Below are 27,536 nucleotides of genomic sequence, written 5' to 3' on the forward strand. Positions count from 1 at the left end.
CTGCATGAAAAATTCCCTCGACTCAGCGAAGCAAAGATTAAAGAGGGAGTTTTTGTGGGTCCTCAGATTCGAGAGCTTTTCAAAGATGACCGGTTCAACAACTTGCTGGAAGGTGACGCGAAACAAGCATGGAATGCTTTTCGCCTAGTTTCTACAAACTTCCTCGGAAATGTTAGGGCAGAAAACTATAAGGAACTAGTAGAAGACATGTTGATGAAGTATAAGAAACTTGGCTGCAATATGTCTCTAAAGATTCACTTCCTTCATTCCCATTTGGATTTCTTTCCTAGCAACTGTGGTATTGTTAGTGATGAACACGGCGAACGTTTTCATCAAGATATCGCAACAATGGAACAAAGATACCAGGGAAAATGGTCCACTACAATGCTGGCTGACTACTGCTGGACACTCCTCAGAGATGCTCCCGAACAGCTGTACAAGAGACAGGCGAAGAAATCTAAGATGTAGTCAATGACTTGATTTTTTATAGGTAGGCTATTACAGTTGACCTTTTACTATTGGAATGCATTTCGTTATGTAAACATTAATTTCTTGCAGATTACAAAAAAACTAGAGCCAATTTTGCAATTTGACTGTCATATTCGTGTTCAGCACATAAAAATTGATAAGAATTGACTAATTTTATTTCAGTAACATGACTTTTGTAAAAATTTGTTGTCCAGTGTAGCCCTTAACATCATTGTTGTGGAAATAGAAATAACCATTTCTACGCAATCAGAGTACTATCCTCCACCCACCTGTACTTTATTGTACATTACCAATTACCATTAATAGTACTGTCTTGGAATTATTTTTAACGTGATTGATGAACTAATATTGTTAGTGAAGCAACATCTTTTAACAGAAATACTACTTTAACCACCAACACCAACACCACTACTATAGAAAATTACTACCTTACCATTGCTTAAGGAGCAAAGTTGGCACACTGTACAGAAGACATTGCTACAGTTTATTCCCGTTGAGGTACATCCGCAGGCAGTGCATCCTTCTGTCCCGAAAAAGATGTATCCACCTTGGACAACGGCACTGTTATAAGTACACATGACAGGTGACAGAAGGAAGCTAGAGTTCAAATACGTGTTGATGTTAGTGTTGATACTGACGTTAGAATTTTGTTAATTTCTGAATTCAAACGTGGATTGTGTGGCCTCGATACTCCTGCAGTTTTGTTCGGTAACATATGCTTCACACAAATTTCGATTATCACTAGTTCTGTCTGCAATCAACATTGATCTATCCCCGATTTCTCCATCGTTTTCAAACATGAGTATTATTCTAATACGAGATATAGTTACTTTCGGAAGCCTATTATTTCCAAACTGAGTAACTATTGAGAATACTCGCACGATTCGCGTGAAAAATTATTTGTTAACAAAGCTAATATTTGAAGTCTACTTTTTTATCTTTGAACTCCATCTTTTGACGCATTTTTTTATTTCATAAAATGAATATATAGAATAATATTTTAAGATGTGATCATCCTGAGAGAGAGAGAGAGAGAGAGAGAGAAGAATGAAATGTGTCTAATATGGAAATGCAAGTTTGAATAACATACAAAACGTTAGACAAGTAAAGTGAGTTAAGTGGCATCGCCACTGTGACAATACCATTTTCTCTCACCGATACACAGAGGACATATGTTTGAAACGAGAGGATAATGGGTATATTTCATCAAGTGAGTGAAAATATCAGTATTTTTACGATTGGTGATGAAATATATTTATTTTTATTTTATGCTCAAACGTGCTGGTTAGCAGTATGTATATCCTGCGCGATAACGTCAGCGGTTTACAGTTTATGTTTTGCTGTGTTTTGCGTGTATGCTTACAGAAAATACCAGTAAGAACCTAATTCTCCTTTCTAATTCAAGGTAAAGATAGCACAATAATTTTTATTTATTTTAAAAATTGAAGAATAGTGATATGCACGTTAATGGATTTGAATTTGGTTTGTCTGCATGCAAGCTGACCATACTTGTAATGTAACTCCAAAACTTCTTGCTCATAATTGTATCAATGAGACGGTGAAAATATCTGTAGTATTTTATTCCAGTGAATTCTCAAAATGATTTCACTTGTAAAATCTAATCATTCACTTTCTTGCATAAAATTAATTTAAATGCGAGTTTCGTTTAAAATATATATGCAATATAAATGTAAATAATTTATCGGGTTACTTTGACTATTAGATCATCCGATTTAAGGTAGAATGTTACTCAAATCAATTACAGCAATATATAATTTACCTTTAAATAAGCTTTAGATCTAGAAACGAGAATGAATAAAATTAATTTCTAATACAGTTTAGCTCTAGAACTTTATTAACATCACTAACATGAATATGAATTTACGTAGGGTTCAGTAGGTTTTCGGTCAAGATCAGATGCATTCGTCACATATCAGTTTCTTGCGCACAGATCTGTCTAAGGAGTTTTGTGGGTTTTGAAATTAAATAAACTTTGAAAATCAGAAAGGAAATATATTCATCAATTTGTCGGACACAGAGTCATGACCACGTGTATAGTGCACGGCTGGATCATTTGTCCTATTCTTTTAGTGTTATGGTTGGTACACTCTTGTGATGTTATTGTAGGTGTCAGTAATACTAGATTCCCACGATAGCGTTGGAAGGTGAGTTTTGATTGTCTAACCGTACATGTTCACTTTTCATTTAAGATAATATTTTCCATTTGTCCATCACTTTTTGTATATCTAGTATTAATGTATTGTTTCACAGAAAATAAACTGAAAGAGTACTTCTCGTGCACCTTATTGATGTCATGAAATTTACTATTAAAGGGTCTTCTATTCTTAAAAAGCTATCGACCTGAATCGTTCATTTCCGTCGATCACCTGAACTGTTCATTTTAACGAATTCATCCAAAGTGATTTTGGTAACACCCATTTAAAGTCAAATATATCAAAGAATTTTAGAGTAAAATGTCAACAAAGAAAGCAAGCTGATGACAAAACGAGAGAAGTGGTCCTCAGTCTGCATTCGTGTATCTGTTTATAAGTGTTAAAGCAGCAGTTATTAAGTGTTCTCTCTCTCTCTCTCTCACACACACACACACACACACACAGCATAAGAACGATGAAAACCTTTAATAGGTGAACAACGGTGCGATGAGAACAAAAAAAAGGATTTCCGGCCTACCTTTGGACCTAAAGCAAGATGTTCCTTAGAGGACAATAATTTACACAAATACACACAATGTATGTTGGCACATATAATCAAAACTATCCTGAAGGAAGAAAAAGTTAAATTTCAAGAAAAAAATAGCTAAATAATAAAACAGAATAACACATATCTAGAAAGAGAACTAGCAAAAAACAAAAAAAAAAACAAAAAACAAAAAAACAAACACATTTACAAAGTGAACAAGTTTAGATGTAAGCTAGGACTATAACGCTGTACCGTTTGACGCGACTTAATTATCAACGTCTTTGCCAGGAATGGCTGCAGTTGTGCATCTTTTCTGGGTTGTAGTTTTGACATGTAGGATACAATTTCTACTACGAAAAACAAAATATATGAATGTATTTACACTACAAGGGCAGGTGGTGAAAACGAATAATTATAAGAATAATAACAATAACAACAACTTAAAGTCTCTGTAGGAGAGTGAGGCTGAACCAACTAACAGGAAAGAAATCGATGCTTGATGATACAGAACACGTATGGACTAAAATTGTTTTATTTTATTTTAAAAGTCAAAGTACAGATGAAATGATAATCAACAAGGCCAACAAGAAGAATTTTGGATTGAGCAGATGCGAACACATGGCAAATTCTGATCAAACGTTATCCCACAATTATGGGATTACTTCTTCACTAACTTTAATATCTCTGCGTCCGACTCCATCTATAGAGAAGCACATCATTTTCGTGCATCCTACCTGTGCGTGGGAACAGTAACACGTGTTACAGCCGTCTGAAGCCGGAAACTGTGCACCATCTTCATAGACTGTTCCATAGTACATACACGAAGTAGCTGAGAATAAACAGGTATTAAAAGTGAAGGGTATTATGCGACGGTAAGATCAGTTTTGCAACGGTTGTTCAATACCACTACCTAAACATATGGGTCTAGTTCCTTTGTTCTTAGAGTGGTAAGCTAGATAAGGAGATAGGGTACCCAAATATAAAATCCTTGAAGGTGTATCAAAGTCTTTTTTCCCCCATATTCGTTCTTCGTATGAAAATTTTGACATTTTTGAAGCATCGCTTTAATATGGTTTGAAGAAAGATTTAAAGATGATTTAAAATGAAGAATATAAAGAAATCTATTCCTCGTTGTAGCTAAACAGAAGAATATAAAGAAATATATTCCTCGTTGTAGCTAAACAGATGTTTGAATTAACTTTATTGAAAGAGAGAGATTAACTTTAATCTGTGTATACTTATCAATATAATGATAATCGTTAATATTTCCTGCCTCTCTATATTGCTTTCCTATAGGTAAATATTGGCATTGCGATCGATTTTTGGTGTTAGAGGTTGTTATTACTTTTCCTGAAAGTTCTTACCCTAAGGATACAGTCATTAAAAACACTTAATGCTCTCTTGCCGGTGGGGATGCAACGATACGCCCCAAACCGTCTTGCGATATATTGCCATATACCAAACCCATTTTGCAATAGGTATTGCAATACAGTAACACGTAATGAAAACAAGAAAATAATCACTATAACATTTACTACTTGAAAAATACAAATTTATATCTATGAGTGATATTACCATGTAAGACTTCAAATGACACTGCGATTTTTGCCTTTTTGTTGGAAAAAATTTCAAAATCCATTTTTGGAAGAAAAAAAATATATTTCTGCAAATTAAAATTCTGGTCTACACGCCTGAAAAACTAACTTTAGAAATGAGTCGACGTTAATTAACATTTTGGAGACAAGAAAAACAAGTTAACGAGAAGTAAGCACTTTGATCTGACCGACCATATATTTCACAAGGAAAACATCTGATGCGGTAGCTTTTTAAATGTTTTGCTCTCTTTTATTCTTTGAAGCTAAAATATCAGTCATAACAGCGAGTGTTGCATGCTTTGTTGTATGTACATTCGGTTCGTGAATTAAATTGGAAAAATCGTATGGTATAGAGATTTTGTTGGATGAAAGCAAGATTGTGAAGAAAAAAAATCGCGGAACAAAAATGGGTATTGTGTTATGTATTGCAAGAACAGAAAACCGAAATATACCGATATATCGTTGCACCCCTACTTGCGGACTATATTTCGTAATTCTAATTAAATTAAATTTTATTATGCTCCGTTTTGCTCTTGGATTATTGTTATTTTAGTATGTATTCAGTAAAGACAAAAAAACAACAAAAAAAAAAAAACACAATTTTATCGATCAAATGTAATCTGTTGAAAAACTAAGTAAAATCTGGGATTTCTATTTAAAATACATGCACATAATATTCAGTCAAGACGGAACTTAACTGGCCATCATTATTAGTATAATTATATGATACGTTTCAAGGTGTAGTTGTGTTGGCGTCATTTTTGCGTCGTGATTATAACAAAAAGAAGTGCTTCGCTTGAAAATACTGCACAATCTTGCGCACGTGGCACTTGTCGCATTTACTATCTGTAAAATCGACTTGTCACCACGAAGACATGCCACAAAATGATCTATTAAATGACAAGAACATGACAGTGTCAATGCAGAACAACCTCGACCGACCAAAGGCATGTGTACTATGCCAGACCATATTTTGTCTTCAGCTATATTGAAATACGTTACACACGCGAACACACATAATACACACAAGCTGGATGGTGGCTTTTCTGCCTTATGCCCCACCCCACCCCGGTCATTGTAATGGGACAAAATGCACTCAAGACATTCAATACAAATTTAGTAACTGATGATGATGCAAGGCATTCAATGCAAATTAAGTAACTGGCGATGACGCAAGGTACAAATTACGTAAATGGTGATGAAGCAAGACATTCAGTTCAAATTAAGTAACTGGAGATTATGCAAGACATTCAATATAAATTTAGTAACTGGCGATGATGCAAGACATTCAGTATAAATTTAGTAACTGGCGATGATGCAAGATATTCTATCCAAATTAAATAATTGGCAATGACGCAAGACATTCAGTTCTAATTTAGTAACTGGCGATGATCTAAGACATTTCAATACAAATTTTGTAACTGTCGATGATGCAAGATATTAAATACAAATTTAATAATTGACGATGATGCAAGACATTCAATACTAATTTAATAATTGACGATGATGCAAGATATTCAACACCAATTCAGTAACAGGTGATGATGCAAGACATTCAATAAAAATTAAGTAACTGGCAACAAGCATAATTATTATTAGCTTGAAGATGGGAGGAATGTACAAATGCCTGTTCAATTTTAGGCACACCTTCAAATGCAATCCAATACCCAAATATACACAAGGCTTTCATAGGTGGTACCTATATGTCTTTTAACACCAGAAAAGAAAAGTGTGGTTGGCAGTCTTTGTATCGTTTACAGTCTCCTATAGAGCTGTACCCATGATATTCCTAGTTTGTCATGAACGGGAAGCAGTTAGCATTGCGAAACAGATTGGAAACTAGCTGAGGTTTGAGAGACCCTATTCACAGTGGCTCCATCATATGGAAGAGGTCAATCATAGTGTTCACTTTTTCTATTTGTTTACAGCTAAGGTTGATACGTATTTACGCACCCTACCCCTTCGGGTTGCCAGAGTCTTTAAATGCCCATGCATGAGAGATTATTTTAGGGATTTCTTTTGCTTTTTAAGAAAGATGTTGAGGAAGAAAGCATCCATCTTCCCAGTTGTTTGCTGCAGGAGTGGCAGGTTTTCACTACGTCACGTACAAAAAGAAAATTTAAAATTTCATCGCAAAAACAACGTATTTCTTCGAATTTTGTTCCCTTTTTGACACAAAACTGAAATCAGTCACAAAAAGCTAAGATTACTCGCTTTTCAGTATGATTGTGATACTGTTAATTTACTTTTTGGAGTGGGAAAAGACTAATTATTTCATTCCTAAAAAGTTTCCTTCGAAAATATTTTCTGCGGAACATTTCGGATATAAAGCGGGACACGGGATTTTGTGTCCAAATCCGAGATTGTCCCACAGATTGTGGAACGTCTGGCAACCCTACTCTTCCTCTGCATAACTGTACCCAAGTCCACTATAAATATAAATTATAACAACTTTTACTTCAAGCGATCAGTCGACTAGGCGAACATTAATGAGAGGTCCATATTTGCAACTTCATTTTCAGCTGTACGCATCATATGCCGATAACTGCCACTCCGACCAAGTCATTTGTTTGAGAAACAAGGATTGGTCAACTTGTGAATGTATGGAAATACCTTTTCGTTCACAACATCTCGGCTAATCCAGTCAAAGAATTAGCCCCGGTTTTCCGATTAGAAATTTCAGGCGAATAAAATGATTGATTTTTTTTATGTTAAATGCTGCGCCAACATACAATCCGAAGCACATTTTTGGCAGAAAATGTGATTTTCTACGACGTCTTACTTAATCTAACATCCATACACTTTATATATAGGTGCGTGTATGCGTTTGTGAGCGCGTGTGTGTATTCTAAGCGAAGCCGCTTTGCATCTCTTCGTAACCTTGTTTGATATCTGGGTCCAGCATATGCAAGGGTAGTATGGTTATTATATTTCTCGCATCGTGCTATTTTCTGCGTGCCGTTTGTCATTTAGTTCCAATTCTTCGTTTGCCGTACAAATTGGATTGATGTTATTTATTACAAAACGTCTCCAACCAGTGACATTAAATAATGAGGAGATCGGCGAATAACAAATGTTGATATCATTCTGATATATGGAATTTATTCCATTATATGCATCCTGAGTCTTTTTAAATATCTTTTCTAGTTTACGAGTATTAATATTTAAAATAAACCAGCCTTTCTATTTTTTGCCATCTCTGTTGTTGTGATAATGTATTATTGCCAACAAGTCAAATTTACATAGTTTTGTGGTAAAAATGAGTAATTAATGATGAATGATTGACTGTCAAAAGTGGGCCAGGTTCATGTACGAGGAAATTATTATTATATTTCATAGCGTTTCTGAAACAACAGAATCGTTAATAACTTACGTATTCTGTAAAGTTGAAGAAGCAACATTAAAGTCGTCACTACATTTTCCATTTAATATAAAAAATTATTTCTACATATGCTGGTCAGTAGTTTCCCAGTGTTATTAAACACCTGATCTAGTATTACTCTTTTCATAGCAATTTATACTTAAGGGGAATTGTTGCGGTAAGGTAATCGATACCAAAGTCGAAGAGTTTTAGCAAGAATTCATCTATTTCCAAATAAGCAACGACACTATGATCTGTGGCAATGAACTCTCCCCTTAAAAATACATATTTATTCGAAGTATACGTGATAGTAATTGTTAGGGAAGCTTATCAATTTCATCTTTAATATAAGACCTTGAATAGTATGGATGAACATGGACGATTCCAAAATAAATTTCATCGTCAGTTTCAGAACCATTTTTATCAACTTTAAACCATAAGAGAGATAATTTCTTTCAACATCAAAATTGGTAGTCAAATATGGAATAAGCGTATAGCCTTTCTGCCTGCAAGACTTGGAGACTCCCACGTGACCATGCCTAAATGACGTCACGGTGATAACGCTATACATACCGTCCTCCTTAGGGAGACAAAACATTTTGGTGCAAACTACGAGCGAGTTGAGACAATGGCATGTATTACACCCGTCCATAGACTTAAACTGTTCGTCTTCCTTATGTTCGGTTTCGTTGTACACGCACGAGGCAGCTGCGAACAGAAATGAATATACGTATACTGTCTTATGTGCAGCTGTCACCGGAACAATTACATTAATCAAATGATGTAGAATGAAATAAAATGTTTTAACCCAAAAAACGCATTGATGAATTCAGATTCCAAAGGACACCGTATTACATGATTTAAAGAACAAAACTGAATGATAGATTCGGATTACGAATGATATTGTATTACATGATTTAAAGAGCACAACTGATTTATGAATTCAGATTGCAAAGGACATCGTAATACATGATTTAAAGAACAAAGCCGAACGATGAATTCAGATTCCAAAGGACATCGTAATACATGATTTAAAGAACAAAGCCGAACGATGAATTCAGATTACAAATGATATTATATTACGTGATTTAAAGAACAAAATTGATTGATGAATTCAGATTTGCATTAATTGATTTAAAGAACAAAATTGATTGATGAATTCAGATTTGCATTAATTGATTTAAAGAACAAAATTGATTGATGAATTCAGATTTGCATTAATTGATTTAAAGAACAAAATTGATTGATGAATTCGGATTTGCATTAACTGATTTAAAGAACAAAACTGAATAATGAATTCAGATTCTAAATGATATTGCATTACTTGATTTAAAGACCAAAACTGATTGATGAATTCAGATTCCAAAGGACATTGTATTACATGATTTATAGAACAAAACTTAATGATGAATTCCGATTCAAATGGTATTGTATTACACGATTTAAAGGACAAAACTGATCGATGAATTCCGATTCCAAAAGACATTGTATTACATGATTTAAAGAACAAAACCAAATGATGAATTCTGATTCCAAATGAGTTGGTATCACATGATTTAAAGAATAAAACTGATTGATGGATTCAGATTCCAAATGACATTATATTACATGATTTAAAGAACAAAACTTTATTGATGAATGTAGATTCCAAATGAAATTGTATTACATGATTGAAGGAACAAAACTGAATGATGAATTCAGATACCAAATGACGTGATATTAAATGAAATTTGACGAACATTACGGAATGATGAGTTTAGATTCCAAACGACTTGGTATTATATATGAAATGAAATAATTTTACACTGCAAATGAAATGATGAATTCAAATTCCAGATGACATGGTATTAAATATGAAGTAATAATACGAAATGTTTTGATTATCCCAGCAAATGAAATGATGAATTTATATTCCAAATGAAATGCTATGAATGAAATGAATTGAAGAACAAAACGGAATGCTGAGTTCAGATTCCAAATGATTTGGTATTAAATGAAGTAATATGAAATTTAATGATTTTACCCAACAAATGAAATGATGAATTAAGATTCCAAATGACGTATTATTAAATGAAATGGTTTAAAGAACATAACTGAATGATGAATTCAGATTCCAAATGGCGTGATATTAAATGAAATTCATGTAAAGTAAACGCTTCAACAAGGTCTGCCTTGGGACAGCGCTACAATTTACCAAGTTTACTGACCTTAAGTAGCATACACACTAGACCAAGAACTTGTTTCCCGCCACTTTTGAGGGGTATAAATATGTTATTACTGGCCACACGTACATACTCATAAATTCGTCCAAGTTCTGTTTGTAACAATGCTTCTTTTTCACCACTTAGACATAGTTTGCAGGGACATTACTTTTTTCTCTTTTCTTTTCTCATGGAAGAGTGAACATATTTTTATAAAGAACCCCTGACTCATGACTCTTAGTACTTTAAAAAAAAATATTACTCTTTCCAAACGTGTTGCAAATTGTGTGTTTGGTGGTCGTAGGGATACGTTGTTTGGCATAGATTTTAACAGACATGAATAAGCGAACGAGAAACAGCTGTATCCTTAGGAGCACTTCATGAAAGAAAGGTACGGACGATGACAGGCTTAAAAAAATCAGCAAAGGATTATGAAAATAGCAAGGAAGGGTGACATTGATATATTTTATCAAGTTTAAAAGAGCAACAAAAAAAAATACATTATGAATTCTTCTTATGTGATAGCACGTAACCATTTGGGTAAAGTCAGATTTGGATAAAACCTCCTCTCTCTTTCACTTTATAACCGACATAGAAAGACCTAAACGTTGGCTTTCTGCTGCATGTTGGAACCATGCTAAATTTAACCAGCTGTCCACTGATCTGAGTATTTGTATCTGTGTGCACGCAGGATATCCCCCACTGAGTTGTTTAAATACTGGTATTTATTTGTAACTGTGTACACTCAGGATATCCCCCACTGAGTTGTTTAAATACTGGTATTTATTTGTAACAGTGTACACTCAGGATATCCCCCACAGAGTTGTTTAAGTAGTCGGTATTTATTTGTAACTGTGTACTCAGACTATCCCTCCCCCCACGGAGTTGTATAAGTACTCGGTATTTATTTGTGACTGTGTGCACCCAGGATATTCCCCACGGAATTGTATAAATACTCGGTATTTATTTGTAATTGTGTGCACTGAGGATATCTCCCATGGAGTTGTATAAATACTTAGTATTTATTTGTAATTTTGTGCACCCAGGATATCCCCAACGGAGTTGTATAAATACTCTGTATTTGCATGCAGTTGTGTGCACTGAGAATATCCCCCATGGAGTTGCACAAGTACTCTGCATTTATTTGTAATTGTGTGCACTTGGATTATCCCCCAAAAGAACTGAGAATGCTATAAAGGGTTTTTTGACCTTGGAACTGAAAACTTCATTTGGATTTATATTTTCGTCAAATGTATGAAGAATGTTGTCAAAAACTTACGTTTTGTGTAGAAGTTTTGTAATAACAAGTGAAGTGAAAATTACTAAATAATTATAAATTAGCAAACTTAATATTTTATTTAAGATCAGTAAAGGCGCCTACGCGGCCACATTGAGACACAGTATACTTTAGTTTGAAATTTAAGGTATTTAAGTATAAATATTTAAACTCTCACAAAAAAAATCTATCGTTGTCACCATTCCTTGATATTTCCATAAACCATGTGGTGAAAAGCGGTTTATTCAAGCCTTTCGTGATTAGTGCTTCGTAAAAATTCATAATAATGCAATATTATAGAAGGAAGGATGCAACTGTTTTAATTTCTTTAAAAAAAAGGCACTAAACAAAGTTAAATTAGGCAATTGTTTAGCATACATGGAAAAGAAGGTGGTGTTCTTCAAATGCACTAATAGTTGTGAGTCATGAATTCTACATGAACATATTACTCGTCCTCCGAGAAAACCCTGATGGTCTGACCATCGAGACACGCGTGGTTCTTCTTGCAACTCGTTAAATACTAAAATTAAATGGATATAAACCCTTGTATTTTTGTACTGAACTTTACAGCATCATATGAAGATTCATTTAGGATGAACAACATTTCAATTTTGCTGTCTTATACTAGCAAGTTTGCACAGTAACATGTTTCTGATTATCATTCACCTATTTTCGATAATATAAATAGTAATTGTTAATGAAAACCAAACGCTTTATGAATTTAAAACTATTTCAAAACAGTGAGTTGCAAAAGGAAAAGAAAATTTAGTTTTGACAGAAGATGACTCATCTCTGTCATCGTGAAGCTGCATAAAACTACAGAATCGATCATACAGGTGGATCAGACACACGCAGTTAATTAAAAATCCTGACACAGACTATGAATGATGATTGAATTATCTCGGTATGTTCCATAGCCATTCAATAGTAATCTTTCCATTCTCACAATGACCTCGCCAGTTTACAGCCTAAACATCCGTGATTAAAGTTCAGCCCTTGATTTGACAAGACATAAAGGTCTAAAAAACTGTAGCTGCTTAAAATTACATAGCAAATGGGTGTTTTGCACCACCACCACCCCCCACCCCCAGCAGGCAGTGACTTGTGTAAAGTCTTTGTCCTGTAGTTAGCAGTGACTACAAAAAATGTAACTTTTTTCGGAGCCTGGTTTTACGCCAATGCAAGCTCACCGCGCTATCGTCTATCTACTTTTATTTTTTCTCGAAAGATATTTGTTCACCCCCAAAAAATCATTTTAGATAAAAAAGACTAAATGATCTAATTGTACTGTACAGACCTGACAAAGAAATCACGAGAGCCAATGTTTTCAGTCGTGTCAAGTACGCCATCTTGACTTTGCAGCAGGTCATTTCTGATAACGGTCAGATCTGTATGGCATTTATCTGTGCCAAACCTTATCGGGGATAGGCCACTTGTGAACGTTCAGGTCTGATCACTTGTTTATTTCCTGATCTTTCAAATGTCTCATAGGAGAATAATCATACGTGCCCAGACCCTGAATCGAACGCGAAACCTCAAACTTTCGTACGATACCCACCTAATTCGGTTTTAATAGGTGAAACCTAAGTTCTTTAAGGGCTCCTGACACTTATTCCCCAAGCTTCTGAGGTATATCCTTATATATACAATAACTGGTAATATATATAATGAAAAATTTTCAAACCGCACTCAGCCACTCTTTCATTCTTGGACACCAAAGCTTTGTTTCGTATAGACCGCCTACCGTAACGATTGGTTTGGGTGGAGACTGAGTAGATGTCCGTCATACAGCAACACGAGATTTAAACTTTTTAGTTCTATCAAGGCACTCTACCCATCGAGGTGTCAAATGTGTAATCCATTGAATAGACTTGAACTACTTGCTATAACCATGGCTATCAGATTACTACTAACATATATATATGCACTTAGTCCCAAGGCTGTCAGATTACTACCAACACATGTATGCACTTAGACCAAAGGCTGTCAGTTTACCACCGACACATATAGGCACTTGCTTAGACCCATGGCTAACAGATTACTACCATCAAAGATATGTACGTCTTCTGCTGATAAATGTCATAAGGTTTTTTGCTGTCATCACTGTCTCCAGTTTTCGAAAACAACGACGATCTGCTTCTTTTTTCTCTCATTGTTTTCATTTGGTAAAAACAAACAAAAAATAACTATATTATGTGGGTATTTGTGGAATTACTACAATTTATGTTGTATCATAAACTGATGTAACAAGATCAAAACGATACTATTTCAAACTGACAATTTGTATATTTTGGTAAAGTCAGAAATCGTTCCACTGGTACGGGATTTAATAATTCTATATTACCTGTGATGGCAAGACTGCATCGTCGTAGCAATGTCTTGTGTACATACTACAAAGTTTTATTATAAGAATCAACAGGCCATATCTCTTTAGTTAGTATTTAATAGTAAACATAACTGTCATAATGGAAACCATGATGATATCAACAATGTTTTAACTACTGGTCTAATTGTAAATTACAATAATCTGCGCATGTGTATGCATCTGCGCAGCACTGGCAAGCTTCATATCAGTAGGATATTTATACAACTTTTCAACTTACAATTCTTCACCTCGTTTGTCAACTCTGGAAACTAATTCTTTCCTTGTTCATGTGTATGTATTTATGTATGTATGTATTTATGTATGTATGTATGTGTGTGTGTATGTATGTATGTATGTATGTATGTATGTAACGCTTAATAGAAAATACAAGGAATAGACAATGATTTTTTTTATGGCACTGTATTTTGCTATTAAACAACACAAATATCGAGGTCTCTCACGTCCGATCAAATTCTAAGATCAGTAGTAGAACAAAATTGGTAAGAAAAGGTTAACGCAGGATGGTAACACCATATGATATGTGGATGCAAGTCCCAAGTTAACATAACGTTAGGATGACCACAACAATATGAAGAAAAATTAGCAATCATTCATCCAAAAGTACACACAAATTCTCCCCTGTCCCCTATCCTAGTGAAAACTGCAGCTCACTCAACTCATTGTTGCTGATAGAACAGGAACGCGAAACAAACATTATCTTGTCCAAATTTGTTTTCCTTTAGCTTTAACTACAATTCTCAAAAAATTGATATCCTACCACTGAGATTTGAAATTGTCCTATTTATTGAATTAATACGCTTTGAAAATCCGTAAAAGTGTAAAAGAATTCCGCACATTTTAAAATGACTCAAACAAATGAACCAATCTGATTAAAATCAGATTTCCACTGAAGGACATTGAAGAGCTGATTTTAATCAGGTTGACAAATGAACAAAATCGCCAAACCCGTCGCAAATCCGCAAAATTTGTAAAACAAGTCAGGATTTGCAGAAAAAGACCCCGACATAGTAGCCAGAGAGAAAATAAAAACGATTGTGACGCCGCTGCAGATAGACTAATTATCTTTAGCGGTTTTTTTGTTCTTTTTTGTGGGGGTGTTTTTTGGGTGTGTGGGTTGGGGGGTGCGAATCTATTAAATTTTGCTCTTGATTGCATGAAAATTTATAATTGTTTATTTTAAAAAATTATATCATAGAAAGCAAACTTTACTTTTTAACGATTTGTTTGACTCAGAATGTTCTGAACTTTTAAAGTCGTGTAAATTTATACAATTGATGGTGGGATGTATATTTTTGTGCAAGCCGAATTCCAATCTTTTCATTAATAATACATGAAATTAAAGTTGGCATGCTGAACGAATGTTTTGTAATTACCGTGATTTCATTGTAGTATGTTTTTATATGCTTATATCTTGATTAACAGCTGACATGATCTGATTAATATTGGCAGCAATGAACACTTTCATATCATGATTAAAGCTGTAATTATTAGATGAACAATTCTGTAACAATCATCAAACTCTGTTGTCGAGAATACCCTATTTTACTATAGCACGATGGTAACTACATCAGTAGTCACCAGTAAAAATATGATATTATTGTTACTCGCACCTTAATCTACTTTTAGATTAATCTTGTGCTCATCGTTTTTCTCACCCATGCGACAGAGAAATATAGCTGTTTTGCTACCCTTTCATTTCTTATCTCAGTCTAGTTATCTCAGACCAGTCGTCTCAGTCAAGGTGTCAACGCGCTCAGAACTACTTTTAAAAAAAGAAACCCCTGCTGTCTTCTGCTGTGCCTGACGTAGTTGTTATAAAATCAAACAACAACAACAACAGCAACAAATATATAACAAAAACATAGTAACTTAAGGTAAATCCATCTTTAAGAACACACCATACAAAAGCATTTCGAGAGAGACAAAGACACACACAAACGATGTCGAGCTTTTTGGTATGCTAGTTCGTTCCACACAGCATGGTCCATTTTATCCTATATGCAGGCCTAGCTCAATAAATTTTCAGGTCAGCGTCATTAAATGTAGCTAAAGCTACCTAACTAGTTTTAAATACCTCGTGCGAAAAAAAATGATATGCTGTTAGCTACATTTAATGACGCTGACCCGAAAAATGACTGCTATACAGATAGGATAAAATTCTCAATGCTGTGTGAAATAAACTATGACAGAAAACATTGATCCATGCAGAAAAATTAGTAACAGCCAGAAAATGCGTGATGCCAAACATGCTTTATTCTAATTTTGTTAAGAATCTCCATTGTGCCCCAGTTAAATAAAAAATATAACTATAATATTTAATGACAAATAATGCACTTACCATCCAGAAGGAATCATTTATCCGTCAACACATTCATCCATAAGCAAATTTCACGGTAGCACTTGCCATATTTCCAAGACAAAAAAAAAATGTTTCCAGAGAATCCGTGAACTTGAAAGTTTAGCATATGGTTATCCGCCAGGGTCCGTATTTGGGGGATCTTTTATACACAGGGGTAATTTTACAATCAATATTAAGGACAACACGAGTATGTCACAAACAGTTTCACCTCCTCCAAAGAAAAGGAGTTATATACAGGGACGTCATGGGGGAAGGGGGCATTTGCCCCCCTCACCCCCCGAATTTGCATATGCTGCAAAATGTAAAATTGCAGTTGCCTATATGCGAAAATTAACAAGCCCGTCAAGTTTTGCCCCCCCCCCCCCAATCAAGTTTTGCCCGCCCCCCCCCCCCCCCCCCCGAAAAAAAGTTGAAATGACGTCCCTGGTTACATACGATAGTGACACAGATCACTAATTTACTAATTACCCGTGCATAACCCAAGCACGGACACTCATGCTACATGTAACGTTTCGTTATAATAATAGCCTATACACTACAACATAGTTGTGGGCCCAGTATCGTTGCATTATTTACAATATAATTTTCTAAATTGGAACTGATGAAAATGAAACATTTTCTTGTAATAAATATTAACTATTTAGTGTTAATTTCATATAACATCCATATATTAAATGTGATAATACCTCAATACTATGCAACGTTTTATGTTGTTATTTTGTTTGGCTCACACATAAAAACTGTGTACTTCGGATGACACGGTCACGCCACAGTCCTCATTAACTTATTTGTATTAATGGACCGCATGTAATAAACATTGGCTTGTAAACTATATTGCACAAGTGAGAAGATCTTTTTTACTTTAAAGGAAATTATTGGGTGAGAAAACGACTCTACGTTGGGGTTTGGACCGAGACAAGGAAATCCCAGTCGCGGGGTTACATTATATGTCCCCCCCCCCACCTCCTCGGCAAGCCTAGTGGGGAGACAAATAATGTAACCCCTTGACTGGGATTTTCTTGTATCGGTCGAAACCCCAACATAGATTCTATGTCTCATTTGTGACGTCAGCGGAGTAAACAGCATAAGCCACACGTAAAAATATGCCTTATGCAATATTGGAACCTCTAATAAGACCAAATCATATACTGTACAATACAAAATAACATGTTATTTGTACTTGACATTGATTCACTATGCAATGTATACATTTGTCTACTTATGTTTTCTCAAAGATTGTATATTATGAAGTCTGAGAAATGAAAATTGATAGATTGATAATCAGTAATCGCAAATGATGAAGTACACGAGACATGCAGTCGTGTTGTTGTTACTCGTGCTAACATTAATACAATACAAAAGATATGGATAGGGAAAAATTAAATGTGTTTGCTATGACACCAACCCCGTCCACCTAGCCTACTCGGGACATACATACATACATACATACGTACTGGGCGTTCGCAGGAGAAATTTTTCGGGGGGGGGGGCACAAATACTACACAATGGACGCCCATGTACACACGCATACATACATACATACATACATACCAGGCCCGACCCTAGGGCAAGGCGAAACGAGGCAAGAAGTAAGAAGTATGCCGGCATACCTCTAAAATACAACTTAAAACCAAACGACGCGATACAAGAAGCATGCGGTAAAGGCAAACACTTGTTAAACTCTTTTTATTTAATTGGTATCAAAGACAGAGAATTAACCCTTTAACAAGTCTGAAGATTTGGAAAAGAATTATTCTACCCTCGGTCCTATATGGATGTGAACTATGGTCAGGTATCACAAACTCCAATATAAAAGAACTTGAGTCATGCCAGAGATATGCAGTGCGACGTATGCAAGCTTTCGATAAATATTCGCCTACGGAGGCAGCGAGTAGTACCTTAGGACTCTGGTCAAAGCATACATAGATAGGATGAAATTGTGTAAGGGCGATTGGACTTTTATCTGGAAAAAGATTTTCATTATGCGCTTATGTCAGTATCTGACCTACCCGCTAAAACAGACGGGATTTATACTAGATATTGACAGAATAACTAGGAAATATGGTATGGGAAGTGTTCTTTTAGACTATGCAGTAAGAGTACAAACAAAAAATTGTTTGGAATCGACATATTATTGATATTATTCAAAACCGTGAAGGAACTACCTGGAGAGCAAATATGGAACTAAGGGGTGATTTAATTCACTTCAGAAACATTCATTTGGACTTAAAACCAAGTAGTATATGGTTTCTTGGGCGTAAATTTCCATCCATGTTATGGCCTCTCTCTGAAGTAATGAAACTATATATCATGCCTGTTGGTAAAGTTATGATATGTAAACTCTGTGGAAAAGAGACTGACGACAGAGCGAAACATCTTATTTTAGGTTGCGAAATGCTACTTGAGGAACGAAACGTTTTCTTTGAGAGAGTGATTGACTCTTTAGAGGTGAGAGACGGGGTTAACTTATTCAATCAAGAAGACGATATTTTGTTGGACACACGTCTTGGAAGCACGGTTGACTGCATGTCGTCTATTGACAATGATGTATCGGATAGACTCATGTTGGTGTCGGCAAACAGCATAGCTTCATTCTACAATAAAATGTATGCCCTACTATCAACCAACATGTTCAAGCATAATATAAAAAAATAAGTAGTAAATTAACATTAAAAATAAAAAATTGAAGGCGAACGTCTTCTTGTCAAATCTGCAAATTTTGTTGTATGACAGTTGTATACAGTGTATATGTTTATTTATATATATGTGTGTATATGTATATACGTATATATATATATATATATCTGTGTGTGTGCGTTTATGTATTTGTTTATGTATATTTCCTAGAGATTACTATATTGTTTTCTGTATGTATATATCTCATTTTGTAAATGCATTAGTTGACGATGTATTTAGCATTCTTGCGTTCTCGTCTATGATGTGTCTCATAAGCTTATGATACGTATAATATGTATCTTAGTAACCTGATATACTCTTTGTTGAAGAGGTAATGAAGTCATGTAGACAGTCAGTCATAGGTAAATGCACGCACGCACGCATACGCGCAAACAAGCATATATATGCATAAAGACATGTATCATATAAAAAGAACTACATATATAATTACACTGTTACAAGTTTTCCATTTCGTTTTCGTTGCTATTTCGAAGTTAATGTTAAGCACATAACAATATAGACGTATTAACTTTTCGAAATATTATCATCATCAAGCAAATGTTACAAGATCAGGGCCATGTTTAGTCAAATGATTACAGATTTGCATAATTGCAGGTATGGAGATATTTCGTTTTGTCAATACGGTAGCTGACACAGTACTACTGTTGTATTTTTGTCACTTTTCTGTTGTATTTCATGATCTTGTATTATCCTGGATTTGATTAATCTGATGTAATCTCTGTTGAAGAGGAAATAAAGTCAGTCACTCAGTCAGTCAGTCATACATGCATGCGTGCATGCATGCATGCAAACATACATACATACATACATACATACATACATACATACATACTTTTAGGAGGAATGGAGACCTCAATGGCTGCCTCAGTGGTAAGGTGTTGGATTCTTGACGGAAAGAGCGCGGTTTCGACCCTACTATCTGATCGGCCCAGGACCGTTACCATATGTTCTTAGGCAAGGTACTTTACTCGGCACTAAATAAACTATTTGTGTTTGACTTTCCGTAACATTCCCAACCACACCCACTTCCAAAAAATGGATTATCAATAGACACGAGTCATATAAAGAGTACGACGTATGCTGAATCATTATTACGCGTCAGATCTATATATGGTACCTACGGGAATCCCAGTCTGTCAAATGTAGACTTTTATAAGCATTAGATAGTGCTGCAATGCGTGATTACAGCCTTTAGCTTGGTTCAAGTTTAGGAGTGAGGGTCGAGCTTAGTATAGTGACGGACACAAAGACTTTGCAGTGGCCTTTACTCACTTGGACGAACAATGTTCATCAGGATCTTGTGTAAGTATGTTACTTTCTTTAATTTAAATCTTCAACTTTGAATCCATTTTCTTACAATAATAAAATGGTACTTTGGAAACGTAAAGGATGAGAGTAAAATCTGTATATGTATAAATCCTACTCATAAACTACTAAAACAGTTTTGACCATATTCGGCTGAGTATCCAGACGAAATGGCTTCCGGATTTATTAATATAATTCCGATATGCCACAACATATGACCACCAATACTAAAAACAGAAGGAAAACAACCTGCACGCAACATCTACAAAAATGATCCATAGAATTTGAAATCCTTTGATATATGAAGCTTTGTAATTTATATACATGATGATGATTTGCCCGTAAATATGGGGACCATTACTCAAAACAGAATATTGATAATTTCGACCTGATATATTCCCTGGCATTCAACCAATCAAACACCGCTGTCGGGCTCATTCGAGTAGGTGACTGACTCAGTTTTTATCCATTTAGACATTTGTATTCGATAGCGAAGAAAATCCTTCTATGCTACTATTTTTGCTTTAAAACTAAATAGTTTTAAACAATAACATGATGAAATGTATTCCCAAGATTGTACAAGATTCATTTTGAGCAGTTCTTTGATGACAAAAGTATGCACTTTTAAGGCAAGATGTGGATAAGACCCGAGTAAACCAAATGTTTTCCCCTACAGGAACCGGTCGTCAAGCCTGTTGTTACGTCTGTCGAAATTATCAATTCTCATATTTGACAGAAGAAAAAAAAAATGAAGAAAGACAAATGCTGCCGATCCTCCATCAAATATGATGGCAATACAAAAACAAAAAAAAAAAACAAAAAAAAAAAAACAACAAACAAACAGAAACTCCTTTAAATTACTTTTCTTAAAAACTGCTTAACAGAATTTGAACTTTTAACGGAGGTTTTCTGTAAAATGTGGCTGATGTGTCATTAAATGTGAATGAAGGTACAGAATATAAACCAACAGCAACAAACAACTTTGGACTAATTATTTCAATACCATATGCAATCAACGGCATAGGCAATTTGGCTAATCGGGATAGGCCAGCCACGTGAGCGATTTCATACCTTTTTAGTCCTCTTGTTATTTTTTTTAATTTTTTTTCCCCTACTGAAATCTCAGGCAACTCCACTGTGGAGTTATTCATAGCTTGTGAAACCTAGGCTTTATTTTCTTTCTTATAAGACAGAGAGAGATATTCCCATGCAATCCCATCAGCTATTATTGATAGCTTGGGAACCCTTGGCTAAATCCGGCATGGGTTAAAAATATATAGAGCTACTTTGGGTATTTCCAAATGCCGCGCTCATATTGCACTGCTTAGGCAGAAGTGATTGCTGTTCCGTAAGCTGTACGCTGTATGTAAATGTACAGTTTGATACTCAGTCACTTCTTGGAGGAACTATGCAACACACCATTAGCTCACTGGACAAGGGTCGTACTAGTCGGGGTGGTTCACCAAAACTCTCGTGGCTCCACTAGATTTTGTACATACGGGGACCTTTAAATACTGTATTAAGTTTTGTTACGCTTGGATCTAACCGCGTAGAAACGAAACTAAATGTACACCTCCGTCTCAAAAGGTGTGTAGACATATTATCTGCATTCATTCAAGCCAGAATAATACAGTACTCTCACAAGGATATAATTTAACTGCACTCTCGATGACATGTTGGTTGCGAGATTTGTATAGTCATGTGACTCTGGATGCACATAGCCAGGTCAAATTTCGATAACGGCGCACTTTCATCTCGTCTGTCAGCGGATTAAAGACATGACGAAAGCCATGCTCACGATTTCTGAGAAAATAAATCATATTCCAATCAATTTCATGCAGGTATATCTCGATGAAAGGTTGTTCAAGTTTGCTGGAGTGGCTACCCCATGCCGACACCAAATGGTGTCGGTTAATTCCCACTTTTTGATAGGGAATTGACTCTGACCCTACACCCGAACATAAATATCCAAATATCAAAAATGGGGTGACAAGGGTCAGAGGAAACTCGGACTTTCTCGATGCATGAAGCTTTTCCCACATTGTTTGGGACTTGTGTTACGCGGCAGTGTAAATACTCTAAGTACACAGATAAAAATACTTTATTTTTAATATAAAAAAAAAACTTATTAAAAGTTGAATTTTGTATTATAACGTGTGTGTGTGTGTGAGAAAAATATGATATTTTGCTGAGTTATAACTATTTTTTTTTAGAATTGTATCCATCACCTCATTATGCATAAGACTTTTTTTAATAAAAAAAATGTTTTACAAATAAAATAAATGCCAGTTATTCTAGCTTCCCTGAAATAACCTCTGCTAAAGCTACCCTCATCACAACCACAGCTACCAATTCTAATACTTTTTCTCCTCCTCCTACTTCTGCTATTAATACTACTAGTTTCTGCTGATGCTACTACTACTAGTGCTACTACTACTAATAATGCTATAACTGCTATTACTACTACTGCTGGTTTTTCTATTTTTACTTGCACTTGAAATTGTTTGAAATTTGACTTAAAAGGTGTTACATGAGCTTTAGTATATAAATGAAAAAGAGAAAGCCTTCCAAATCAAAATTAGATCCTTTTTTCAATGCTATATTTACTAAATTAATCTGAAACAGGAAAACACTGTTAAGGTTATAACAAAAAGAAAAATTACCATGAGTATATATGGGATTGCTGTTAATAAAAGAGTGCTTATTTTTAAATTTTACATTTTTACAGGTTATGCCTTATTCATTGTGGGTGTTGGGGATGCCTTTTCCATCCTAAGCACACAAAAGGGAAACATTATCAGATCGGATGGGCAAAGGTAGACAGTTATTTTGCTATGCATCTATAATTTCATGATGAAGAGTGTTGATTCAATGCCATTTACTCTGTGATATTGTTTTATATGTAAGTTGGTTCACATTATACAATATACTTGGTTACTACAGAGTAATTTGATGTGTTATTTCCTGTTGTAATTTTACAACAAATCTTCCACAGCAACACTCTGACTTATCAGTGACACGTACATCAAACCATGTCATAAGTAAGAGATGAATAAGCGACAAACTTGAAAAATATCATCTGATGTATACAATTTTTAATTGCAAGTAAAAAAGAAATTAAAACAATTTATAAATATTTTCAAACAATTGAAGACACAATATAGCATCATCTCAGTGGATAATAATATGTTGTTTTTCTTTTTTTATTTCTTCTTTTAGTTTGTCAGTAACCACAAACTTTTAAAATGGTTGACTTTCATACTTAGACTACTACAATCTCCACCTTCTCTCTCTCTCACACACATACACACACACACACACAAATTCTTTGTAAACTTTGATGTCCATGTGGTCAAAGTGTCATAATTATCAGATGCAATGATTAAACGTACTTTGTATATTTTTATTTTTTATTTTTGCAGTACACATCACCTTCTCAGTAATGATTTAAGTGGACAAACAGTTTCATCAAAGCCAACACCATTACCACTCTTTGATTGCTTTGGTCTGGACATTTGCCAAGTCAGTATACACTTTTGCAACGAGAGAAAGAAGGTCTGCGAGAAATGCGAAGACTATCAGCATGCATGCGGAACCAACTCCCAGCCCTTGAACTGTACGCAATACTGCATGGGTTAGTATAGCTTCTTGTAAAACCGTTAGTATAAAAAATATATTTTTCATTACATGACTTTATTTATTTCTATTTCTATGCAGCATTAGAGAGAGAGAGAGATTTTGACCTGCCCACAATGTCATTTTGGTTCTGTATCTGTACCATAGACTAGTGGGAGCGAATGAAATTTGTAATTGAACTTAGACTGTTTGATGATGTAAACTAGATAGATTTCACAATTTGCCCCGTTCTGAGTTCCAACGTAAAGTGAAGTCATTCTACTGTATATTTTATGACCAGATAGCTTGACTAATTAAGTGAAATAAGGCATGTAATTGGTAGCTAGACCCATGACATCTTTGTAGAAATGTTGTAAATGAGATGTCAGTAACCATTGTACTACTTGTTTTAGTGGAAGCCAAATTATGCTGATTAGTAAAGGCAAAACATAGGATTCTTTATTCTTCATTCCTTGGAGCCTTGTTATTATAGTCAAAGGAGATTTAAAAAGCAAATAAATACACTAAACAAAACATTGATGGTGACCTCTTGCTAAAAGGTTTCTATATCCTAGTCATATAACAAATCTCTTAATTTAAAAGGAACAAATTGTTCACAGAGAAAAGGAAAATAAAATAAAGTGGGTCTTGAAAAATGTTTGAAGCGGAAAACCTTCGATTAGAAACGTTTTTGCAAAACAATAATTGATGAGAAATTAAAGAACGCGTGTGAATTAATTTACAGATCGCATTTTAGAGCAAGCATGGCTCGGATTTTGGTGTAAGCCAGCCAGATGTTAACGGGGAGACTTTAAATTTCATACCCAATAATTAAAGCTACTGCAAGCAGATGGCCATAAAATATATATTGGTGAGGTGATCTATATTCTGATTGGCTGGCCTGCTTACCAGTAAGGAGGCCATAATTCTGATTGGCTGGCCTGCTTACCAATAAGGAGGCCATAATTCTGATTTGATTTGATAAAGCTTGGTATATAGCTTTGTATGATCAACGAGTTTGAATATTGTTGACAACCATGCATGTTAATGAGATATTGCATATGTTTGGCTGAGCTTGTTACCAAGGATACATGTATAAACTAATTTTGATCTCATTTGGTATGAGGCTTATATCCTATTGATTTAGAATTTGGTTACAAGCAACACACATGTATATTGAATGATCTTGCATCTGATTGATTTACCAAGTTATCTCTCTGGAGGCAAAATTTCTCATAAGATTTTTATCAGACTTGGAATTTAGTCATTACATCTATAATAAATTTGATAATAAGTGAGATCCACACATATTAATTTTAGCAATCTTTTCATCTGATTGGCTGACCTTGAGAACACTCAGAAGGTCATTGTTTTAAATAAACATGGAATATCACAGAGATCTTCAGTGTCATTGCTGATGAGCAAGACCCATGCATACTGATTATGTCACCTTAAATCTAATTGGCCAAACTTTTGACCAACTTGGATGCCATAGTGTGTGCTGAGTTTGATTGAATCGAGAATATAGGCAGTTATAAAATCTCAGATCATGAGCAAGATCCATGCATAGTAATGAACTGATCTTTCATTGGATTGGCTGAGTTTTTTTTACTTTCTTTAGCAGTCACATTTCTCACCTGATTTTTGAAATATAAGCTAGTATAATGATCTCAGTCAAGTTTGAGTATGAGCATGATTCACAAATATTAGCCGAGTCTCTTACTACTTTAGAGTCTGTTTATCAAAGTTTGATAACATTTTGGTAAATAGTCTTTTGTCATTAATATATCATGTGAGTTTTATTATGAGCAAACATTAATGAGGTATCTTGCATCTTGTGTATTACACAGGAGAGACTTTTTTTTATTAAAAAACTGTTTTGACTAACATGGAATATTCAAGTTACGTGAGTCAGGTGAGTGAAATCAGATCCACTTGGGTCTTCTGCTTACTGAGAATTGTCCAGACTTGAAGCAGAATTTTAGAGCCGCAAAATATTATAGCTACAATTGTATTGTAAAATTGCAGTAAAATTATATGAATACATGACACACATCATGCGATATGATTTAATAGATATAGAGATTGTAATATTGCAGTAGTAAATCTGGTGTTTTCTTATCAAATAATCTTTCCTAAAAAAACGAAATTTGAAAATCTTTTTTCTTTGTGATGATTTATATAACAAACAATTGGTAGAATAAAACATTTAACTATTTGTGCAAAACAAATGTGTTAAAATCTTTTGTTTGTTACAGACATTTTGGTGAAGAGAAGATGTAACGCAGTTGGTGAGTAAATGCATTGCACATCAGATATATAACCTATTGTACGAATGTTGATTTGTCTGCTTTGATTTGCTTGATATATATTTTTTTCAAAATGGGAAACATACACTGGACAACAAATTTTTACAAAAGTCATGTTACTGAAATAAAATTAGTCAATTCTTATCAATTTTTATGTGCTGAACACGAATATGACAGTCAAATTGCAAAATTGGCTCTAGTTTTTTTGTAATCTGCAAGAAATTAATGTTTACATAACGAAATGCATTCCAATAGTAAAAGGTCAACTGTAATAGCCTACCTATAAAAAATCAAGTCATTGACTACATCTTAGATTTCTTCGCCTGTCTCTTGTACAGCTGTTCGGGAGCATCTCTGAGGAGTGTCCAGCAGTAGTCAGCCAGCATTGTAGTGGACCATTTTCCCTGGTATCTTTGTTCCATTGTTGCGATATCTTGATGAAAACGTTCGCCGTGTTCATCACTAACAATACCACAGTTGCTAGGAAAGAAATCCAAATGGGAATGAAGGAAGTGAATCTTTAGAGACATATTGCAGCCAAGTTTCTTATACTTCATCAACATGTCTTCTACTAGTTCCTTATAGTTTTCTGCCCTAACATTTCCGAGGAAGTTTGTAGAAACTAGGCGAAAAGCATTCCATGCTTGTTTCGCGTCACCTTCCAGCAAGTTGTTGAACCGGTCATCTTTGAAAAGCTCTCGAATCTGAGGACCCACAAAAACTCCCTCTTTAATCTTTGCTTCGCTGAGTCGAGGGAATTTTTCATGCAGGTATCGGAATGCTGGCAAAGTCCGGTCAATGGGTTTCACGAAGTTCTTCATCAAACCTAGTTTGATGTGAAGGGGTGGTAGCAAGATTTTCTGAGCCTCAACCAGAGCTGGGTGTTGGATATTCTTCTCTCCAATGGCTACATTCTGCCTGTGAGTCCATTCCTTCCTCATGTAGTGCATTTCCCTTGCTCGGCTATCCCACTCGCATAAGAAACACATGTATTTTGTATATCCTTGCTGCAGTCCCATTAAAAGGGCAACTACCTTCAAATCACCACAGAGGTGCCAGCTGTACTTGTTATACTCAATGGAATTCAGTAGCTGCCTTAAGTTATCGTATGTCTCTTTCATGTGGACAGCATACGCTACTGGAATAGATGGAAGAATGTTTCCATTGTGCAAAAGCACAGCCTTGAGACTCAGTTTCGAAGAGTCCACAAATAGTCTCCATTCTTGTGGGTCATGAGTGATTT

At 35.0% G+C, this 27,536-nt stretch overlaps 2 protein-coding genes across 2 annotated transcripts in view; one reads left to right on the forward strand and one right to left on the reverse strand.

The window, feature by feature from the left end:
* Positions 1-3,742: 3,742 nt before the first annotated feature.
* LOC149779582 (uncharacterized) lies at positions 3,743-13,021 on the reverse strand. Its single transcript, XM_089938652.1, has 3 exons — positions 12,920-13,021; positions 8,719-8,853; positions 3,743-4,018 (listed from the first exon to the last, which is right to left on the reverse strand). Exons 1-3 carry the CDS (start codon positions 12,990-12,992, stop codon positions 3,840-3,842), a joined length of 387 nt encoding a protein of 128 aa, XP_089794778.1. The 5' UTR covers positions 12,993-13,021; the 3' UTR covers positions 3,743-3,839.
* A 7,186-nt stretch (positions 13,022-20,207) lies between these two features.
* Positions 20,208-27,536, forward strand: part of LOC149779583 (uncharacterized) — a 30,035-nt gene continuing 22,706 nt past the window's right edge. The window contains exons 1-4 of the mRNA XM_089940338.1: positions 20,208-20,366; positions 23,098-23,185; positions 23,792-24,003; positions 26,243-26,275. Coding sequence (XP_089796464.1) covers positions 20,348-20,366; positions 23,098-23,185; positions 23,792-24,003; positions 26,243-26,275 — 352 coding nt within the window. The 5' untranslated portion in view covers positions 20,208-20,347. The remainder of the gene's footprint in view (positions 20,367-23,097; positions 23,186-23,791; positions 24,004-26,242; positions 26,276-27,536) is intronic.

The sequence above is a fragment of the Sinohyriopsis cumingii genome, chromosome 17, assembly GCF_028554795.1.
Source record: "Sinohyriopsis cumingii isolate HCF-2022 chromosome 17, ASM2855479v2, whole genome shotgun sequence".
In the NCBI taxonomy this organism is placed as follows: domain Eukaryota; kingdom Metazoa; phylum Mollusca; class Bivalvia; order Unionida; family Unionidae; genus Sinohyriopsis; species Sinohyriopsis cumingii.